The sequence below is a fragment of the Pristiophorus japonicus genome, chromosome 11, assembly GCF_044704955.1.
Source record: "Pristiophorus japonicus isolate sPriJap1 chromosome 11, sPriJap1.hap1, whole genome shotgun sequence".
Classification (NCBI taxonomy): Eukaryota; Metazoa; Chordata; class Chondrichthyes; family Pristiophoridae; genus Pristiophorus; species Pristiophorus japonicus.
In genome coordinates this window covers 97063841-97072551 of record NC_091987.1, presented here as the reverse complement: position 1 = coordinate 97072551, position 8711 = coordinate 97063841, and the positions used below count along the sequence as shown (strand labels likewise).

The 8711-nt window shown below is 44.8% G+C and overlaps 1 protein-coding gene across 1 annotated transcript; it reads right to left on the bottom strand.

The window, feature by feature from the left end:
- Positions 1 to 4043: 4043 nt before the first annotated feature.
- LOC139275808 (exosomal polycystin-1-interacting protein-like) lies at positions 4044 to 4710 on the bottom strand. The gene has a single exon (XM_070893018.1). The coding sequence runs from the start codon at positions 4701 to 4703 to the stop codon at positions 4044 to 4046; it is 660 nt and encodes a 219-aa protein (XP_070749119.1). The 5' UTR covers positions 4704 to 4710.
- Positions 4711 to 8711: the final 4001 nt, after the last annotated feature.

Below are 8711 nucleotides of genomic sequence, written 5' to 3'. Positions count from 1 at the left end.
ATAAAAGATCCTGTGGTACTGTGCAAAGAAGAGCAGGTGAGTTCTCCCTGTGACCTAGCCAACATTGATCCCTCGACCAACACCAGCAAAACAGATTATTTGTCATTTATTTAATTGCTGTGTGTGGGAGCTTGCTGTGTACATATTTCCCTACGACTACACTTCAAAAATACATAATTGGCTGTGAAGCACTTTGGGACATCCTGAGGTCATGAAAGGTGTAATATAAAATCAAGTTATTTCTTTCTTAACACATAAAAGCCATGTTGACGCTTTGTACTGTTGGGATTAACATGTAGAATAACAGTCTTTTTTCTGTGTGGAGATCATCAGAATTCCAGTGCCAGGTCTTCACTACACTGTCACTAAACTGTACTGTTAATGTAAAATCTGGTGCTGTCAACAGGAACAGGACTGCACATATTTGTGTATAAAACTAGGAATTTGGGGGTTGAAAGTAGAAGTGGATCATCTTATATGCAAATCATTATAGAGTATGGTTTCACACGGGGCGCTAACGAATTTTCACTCTGGGGCAAAAACGGGTCGCTGTGCACGGTGATGATGTCATCTTCACCGGTGCAGTGGCCCGGAGGTTACCGGCAGGAGCAGGGCGCTTCCGGTTAGCGCCTCCGCTAACTCCTGCGGGTACTGGTAGCAGCCCTGCGACCCGGCCGAGAAGTCCTTTGTGTCCCGTTGGCGCCCTAATGGGAGGCACAAATGATGCGAATTTCTCCCATCTCCTGCTCCCTCTCTGTGAGCAGCAGTGCAATGGTTGCTATGCATTAAAATCAAATTCCCTTTGCAGAGTGTGGCGAATGAGGGTGCACTTAATATATAGGGCACAGATTATTTTAGCTTTTGCTGCTAACCCAGTCCTGTTCCCATCTACGTTGAACTCTTCAGTGCTGCTCTCCTCTCTCAGCCTCCTTGTTCTTTTCTCTCACTCTCCAGATTTCCCGCTCATCGATCTCAGGTCCCTTGGGGGTGAAATTCAGTACCGACCCCAGGGCGGTACTCGCTGCGAGGCTGGACTTCCTGCACCTGGCAGCGAAATTGGGGTTATGCTCTACCTCCTCGCGGAGCCGGGATTGGGGTGCTAACTGCAGGAATTTTCCCGTGTAGTGCTGGCGGGAGCACAGGGCCCTCCCCTTCCGTTAAAGAGGAGGGAATGCTGCGAACTTTGCAATGGGGAAAAGGGGCCACCACTATGCCACTGGGGAGCAGGGTGCCATGACAGCAGCGGAGTGCCCCTGCACGGACCCCATGAGTTGGAAAAGGCAAGGCTGTGACCAATAAGTTGCCCATTTTTTAAAAAGTGAGCTCCACACCTCCCCTTTAATTTTTGCCCCGTGAGCGGACTGAGGCCCGGTTCGCGACCCACGAAGACATTGCCTGCAGCAGCCACACGGGGTGCTAACGAATTTTCACTCTGGGGCAAAAACGGGCCGCTGTGCACGGTGATGATGTCATCTTCACCGGTGCAGTGGCCCGGGGGTTACCGGCAGGAGCAGGGCGCTTCCGGTTAGCGCCTCCGCTAACTCCTGCGGGTACTGGTAGCAGCCCTGCGACCCGCCCGAGAAGTCCTTTGTGTCCCGTTGGCGCCCTAATGGGAGGCACAAATGATGCGAATTTCTCCCATCTCCTGCTCCCTCTCTGTGAGCAGCAGTGCAATGGTTGCTATGCATTAAAATCAAATTCCCTTTGCAGAGTGTGGCGAATGAGGGTGCACTTAATATATAGGGCACAGATTATTTTAGCTTTTGCCTGGAAAGGAGGGAGTTTATCTTGCACAAGGACTAACTTATATACAATATATATGCTACTGTTAATGGTCTTTTCCATATGGTATTAAAGTGGGTTGACTTGTCCCAAAAATCACTTTAGGAATAAGGTGCGGAATAGCACAGAAATCTTACACCACTGCAAAGAGTGGGGTCTATTAGAGACCACAAGGGAAATCTGTGTGTGGAGGCAGAAGATGTGGGTATGATTCTTAATGAATACTTTGCATCTGTTTTCACATAAGAGAGGGGCGATGCAGACTTTGCAATGAGGGAGGAGGAGTGCGAAATATTAGATGAGATAAACATAGTGAGAGAGGAAGTATAAAGGTGCTTAGCAGTTTGGAAAGTGGATAAATTCCCAGGCCCAGATGAAATGTATCCCAGGCTGTTAAGAGAAGCAAAAGAGGAAATAGCAGAAGCTCTGACCATCATTTTCCAGTCCTCTCTGGCTACAGTTGTGGTGCCAGAGGACTGGAGGACTATTGTTGTACCTTTGTTTAAAAAGGTAGAAACGGATAGACCGAGTAATTACAGGCCAGTCAGCCTAACCTCAGTGGTGGGAAAATTATTGGAAAAATTCCTGAGGGACAGGATAAATCTTCAGGATTTGTTAAGGGAAGGTTGTGTCTGACTAACTTGATTGAATTTTTCGAGGAGATAACCAGGAGGGTTGATGAGGGCAGTGTGTATGATGTAGTGTATATGGATTTTAGCAAAGCTTTTGATAAGTTCTCATATGGCAGACTGGTCACGAAAGTAAAAGCCCATGGGATCCAGGGCAACGTGGCAAGTTGGATCCAAAATTGGCTCAGAGGCAGGAAGCAAAGGGTAATGGTTAATGGGTGTTTTTGTGAGTGGAAGGCTGTATCCAGTGGGGTTCCACAGGGCTCAGTGCTGGGTCCCTTGCTTTTTGTGGTATATATCAATGACTTGGACTTGAATGTTAGGGGTATGATTAAGAAGTTTCCAGATGATACTAAAATAGGCTGTGTGGTTGATAATGAAGAAGAAAGCTGCAGATTGCAGGAGGATATCAATCTACTGGTCAGGTGGGCGGAACAGTGGCAAATGGAATTTAATCTAGATAAGTGTGAGGTAATGCATTTGGAGAGGTCTAACAAGGCAAGAGAATACACATTAAATGGTATGACACTGAAAAGTATAGAGGAACAAAAGGACCTTGGAGTGCAGGCCCACAGATCCCTGAAGGTAGCAGGCCAGATAGATAAGGTGGTTGAGAAGGCATATGGAATATTTGCCTTTATTAGTCGAGGCATGGAATACAAGAGTAAGGAGGTTATGCTTGAACTGTATTAAACACTGGTTAGGCTGCAGGTGGATTACAGGAAAGATGTGACTGCACTGGAAAGGGTGCAGAGGAGATTTACAGGAATGTTGCCTGGACTGGAGATTTTGGCTATGAGGAAAAATTGGAGATGCTGGGTCTGTTTTCTTTGGAACAGAGGATGCTGAGGGGAGACCTGACTGAGGTGTATACAATTATGAGGGGCCTGGATAGACTGGATAGGAAGGACCTGTTTCCCTTGGAAGAGGGGTCAACAACCAGGGGGCATAGATTTAAAGTAATTGGGGGGAGGGTTAGAGGAGATATATTTCTTCACCCAGAGGGTAGTGGGGGTCTGGAACTCACTGCCTGAAAAGATGGTACAGGTAGAAACCCTCACCACATTTAAAAAATACTTGGATGTGCACTTAAAGTGCCGTAACCTACAGTGCTACGGACCAAGAGCTGGAAAATGGGATTAGGTTGGATAGCTCTTGGTCGGTCAGCACGAACATGAAATAGTCTCCTTCCGTGCTGTAAATTTCTATGATTCTAAGCCTGGTGGAAATAGAATTAAATATATTATAATAGCGTCAGTGCTATATATATTGGTGTTAATGCCAATTTGCGGTGCTGTAAAGTGAAAAAAAATCTGATTTTCGTAATGTGATATATTTTCATGCATGAAGCCTTGAAAGTTACTAATATTGCCCTCAAAGTAATATTCCTAATCTGACTTTTACAGTGAAGCCACTTGAATGCATACAGTTAGACCGTAGCCACTGTACATATACTTGTTTTTTTCCCTTGTCCATATTTGCACATAAAACAGAAATGAAGGCCAGTGAAATGAATAAGGGAGCACCTGCGCTTGAAAATTCCCCCACACTTGTGCACAAATAGATTTTTGCAAACGCAACATCCGAGTGGCACATTTCCGACTGTTCACAAGTGAGTTTGCGGCGCGGTTTCTAAACATAGATGAATGTAACAAACGAACTGCTGGCCTCCGAAGGCAGAGAGGTGGCATCGTATCGAAGATCTGGAAAATATTCTGCCATGTTTGTGACATTTGGCACCGAGTAGGCTTTTAATTTAGAATCTCCGTTTAACAGAGCCATGTTTAAGAATGAAATGTAAAACGAGAACCCTGTGCTATTCTGCAAGGGTGACTTGACAGCTGCGCCGCCTGTGCTGTATATCGTTATGTTTTGCAGGGGATAGGCGTTCGCCTTGCGATTTGTCACGCAGAGCTTTTTCAGGCCAAAGATTACGAGGTATTCGGTCAGTACAGCATCGGGGCTGCACAGGGAGAGCCGAAGGTTTGGGATCGATGAGTAGTTCAGCAGCAGCCCCACTGTAGCGGTATCTGACACCCACACCACCAATTCACTTCCGTAGCTGAACGTGGGGCTGGCTTTGTCGATATCTTTTGAAGAGACAGTCTTGCAGTTGCACACGAGGTTGGCAAGGGCAAACCCGCAGTCTGGGATGCTGGAGAAGCAGCTGCAATTGCGGAAGTTGCTTTCTTTTTGAAAGATAAGTGTGTGGTTGCTGCTTCTTACCACAGCGACACAGGCACAGCACCACAGAGCAAAGAGCGCCAGCTGGTTCGACACGGCACCAGACATCTTCCTGTTTACAACATCATCTTATACAACCTAACAGAGATTTTCCATTCTTTCACAGGGCCTGAAACAAAAAAAAAGGAAATGGTTTGTAACTATTTGTTCATCATTGTACAGACATTTAAAAATAATACAGATAAAATCTGTCACGTGGGGCGGGGAGCGCAGCAAAGCGGTTCTTTACAGGATTTATCTTACCAATGATTTAACTGCTACCTCAACTTCTTGCTCCAAATTCACTCTCGTGCACTTCCAGGCCTCTGCAAATGCCACCCCTGAGCCTACTTCTGTGCGGGAGGATCCGGGGTAACTGACTTTTTGAGACCTAATCCTTTTCATTGCAAAATACACAAGCTCTGCTCAGTACCTTGTCCCAATAGCTCATTGAGAGCTGCGAACCGTGTGGGGAATTTCGAGCACAAAATGTTGTCTCGTCATCAGTTGGCTTCTTAAAAAATCTAACGTCTCAACTTCAATCACTGTTCTATCTTGAATTAGCTGATCTTAATCAAGGCAGTGATGGAGAGACAGTGCAATTGATGTCAGTGAGGTTAGTGAGAGGAAAACTCACCCAGGGCTCCTGATCCTAAACCACTCATCATCATAGGCAGTCCCTCGAAATCGAGGAAGACTTGCTTCCACTCCAAAAGTGAGTTCTCAGGTGACTGAACAGTCCAATATGGGAATTACAGTCTGTCGCAGGTGGGACAGACAGTCGTTGGAGGAAAGGGTGGGTGGGGAATCTGGTTTGCCGCATGCTCCTTCTGCTGCCTGCGCTTGTTTTCTGCATGCTCTCGGCGACAAGACTCGAGGTGCTCAGCGCCCTCCCGGATGCTCTTCCTCCACTAACCACTAAACCACTAACCTATGGTGAAAAACGGGTTTGTGTGGATGTTAGCTGAGGATATGTTCAGGCTTGGCTGTGTGGTACCTACACAATGATGATAAGTACTGTTTAAGCTTATACATAAAGAATTAAAGGGTGGGTGAACTGAAAACCAACACCACTGAAAAAACATTATCTGATCATTATCACATTGCAGTTTGTGGGAGCTTGCTATGCACAAATTGACTGGTACCTTTCCTACAATACAACAGTGACTACACTTGAAAAGTGCTTCATTGGCTGTAAAGTGCTTTGGGAATTCCCGAGGTCGTGAAAGGCGCTATATAACAACAACAATAACTTGCAGTTATATAGCACCTTTAAGATAGGTAGGCCATTTCCTACCCTCTGTACACTTGAGGTCATCCAAACCTCTGCTGCCTGTGTCCTAACATATACCCAAATCCTGCTCACCCATCTCCCCTGTGCTCGCTGACCTACATTGGCTCCTAGTTAAGCAACGCCTTGATTTAAAAATTCTCATCCTTGTTTTCAAATCCCTCGTGCCTCCCCATCTCTGTAATCTCCTCCAGCCCCACAACTCCGACTCCTCCCACCCGAGATATCTTCACTCCTCTTGGGTTACAAACATACTATTTGATAAAACCATTCATTAAACTGGGGTTCTTTAGGATCTTGTCATTGCAACTGTGTTAATTAATTTAGCTCCCTCATACTTCATTGGAAATAAAAATTGGGAGAGATGTAAAACTCACTATCACCCATTTTACATTATCACCCTAAGTCAAGATCTACCTCAGTCAGCCTTGTTAGTTCCATTTTTTGTATTTATTTTTGGACAAGAATCTAGATTGAGTAGATTGGGCCTATACTCTCTGGAGTTTAGAAGAATGAGAGGTGATGCCATTGAAACATGTAGGGGCAGAAATTCCTGCCTCCTGGGTCCGTACTGAGTGTCTAAGGACCCGGGAAGGCATCACAAAACCTGGTTTTCAGCGCACAATGCACATGCGCTGAAAATCGGCTTTTCCAATCTGTCAAGCTGGAGCTTGACAGATCTTCCGTATCTCATGAGCGAGGATATTTGCAAGGGCAAGATTGCGGGATTTACCCATATCTCATCCAGCAAATGTCCTCAAAACTCTTGCGCCTGATAAAAACAGGCACATAGCCTACTTTTACAAACGTAAGAGTTTTAAAATACACAAAAACATTTTAAAATAAAATTATAAAAACACATTTTATTGTTAAAAACCCTCCCTATTACCGTAAGTTTATTTTAAACCATAATTTTAAAAACTTTTTAAAAAATGGGAAAAATACATATTTTTTAAATACATAAATAACTTTAATTTAAATTAATAAAAATACGTGGTTTTTTCCTATTTTTTATTATTGGTTTTGTGTGTTTTGGGGCTGTTTTTCATTCATAATAATGGGAACTCCAATTTATGGAGTTCCCATTATTATGAATGAGAACATACTTTACCTGATTGGCTGCCCAGAGCCATGTGACTGCAGCTCCAGCCCTGCTCACGTCCTGATGTGCACGCACTGCGAAGCACAGTCAGGGAGGCCTCAGGACCGGGAACTCGCATGGGTGCAGCAGGATAAGGTAAGTGCGCATTTTTTTAAAGTTTTTTACTCGATCACCCGCGGGAAGCAGCCGACTGGAATTTCTGGGCCATTATATTGTGGCTGGGACCTGGGAAAATCCAGCCCATTGTTCCTCTGGCTGGAGAGTCTAGAACTAGGGGGCATAGTCCCAGGGTAAGGGGTTGGCATTTTAAGACTTGAGATTACAGAGACAAGGTTGCAAGGTGACCAAGGTTAGGAACTAAGGGCTAGACTTTGCACTTGGTGGCTAAGGCCGAAAAAAATGGGCCTTGTTCCAGCGATGCGGGACGTATTGCCCGTGCTGATCGCCGGCTCAAGGCCCATTTTATTTTTGCGATTTTCCACTTGGCCTTACCCCAGTGATGTCAAATGGGCGATGTGATTTCTCGGCGATCTCACGATCGCCCAAAGAAAACAGAAGTGAATGAAAAAAAAGTTTCCCTAGCAACGCTTTACTGCATATGTGCAGGTTGATTTTTTTTTCAGGTTGATGCTCTTTCCCGCGTTTTGAGAGGTCAAGCGTCTTCACACATGCTCAGAAGCTCTGTGTGGATCTGGGAGAGAGAGAGAGAGAGAGGAAAAAGGAAGCGGGTATTTTGACAAAACCTTAATTCATATCAATTTAAAGAATGGAGGGTTCTGTAGAAAGGCGAAGGGCCAAGCCCTTCAGCGAGGAGGCCAATGAGGCCCTGGTTAACAGTGTTAGCGCGAGGTGGGAGGATCTGACACGGGGTGGGCATGGGAAACCTCCACCACGTGCATATCGGAGGATTTGGGCAGAGATTGCCGATGTGGTCACGTCGGCATCTAATGAAGCGCGGACACCGGACCAGTGGCGCAAAAGATGGAACAGTTTACTGGCGGCTGCAAGAGTAAGTTGAAATTTATATTTGAAATCATCCATATTTATTATTTAATGATGTAGGGAAATTCTAATTAGAATCTGCAATGTTATCTCGTAATCTTTAAGCAGAACTAAATAACTAAATTCGGATTAAATTATGATTACATTTATGCACCGCAACATAAATTTGAATGTTACAGTATGAAATATCTTATTCCTATGCAATGTAGTGTAAACTTGTAATTGAACTTATAAATCTGTCAGTCTTAAATGTTTATTGCCAAATCCATTTGCTTATGCCGTGCAATGTTACCTTATCTATTACAGAAGAAGATTTCCATCAACCAGCGGGAACAATGCAGGACGGACGGGGGCTGTGCCATGCTGCAGTCGCTCACCGCCTACGAAGAGCTTGCAGTGGTCTTGCTGGGGCCAGAAAGCTGTTCGGTCACAACCCGTGGTGTGGCCTAACCCACCCTAGAGTCACGTGAGTAATGAGAACTGTGCATTGTGCAATGTGTGAATCAATTGTAAATATTTGTTACGCAGGTAACCCTATGCAATGATACTTTAATTTGAAATATAATTGAGTTATACTATTGAGATGTACTATTGATCTTCAAATGAGGTGTTAGGACTGGTGAGCGCTTGTGCATATGGGCTAATGGTAATGTTTTGAGTTCTTGAAAAATTGAGATGAATT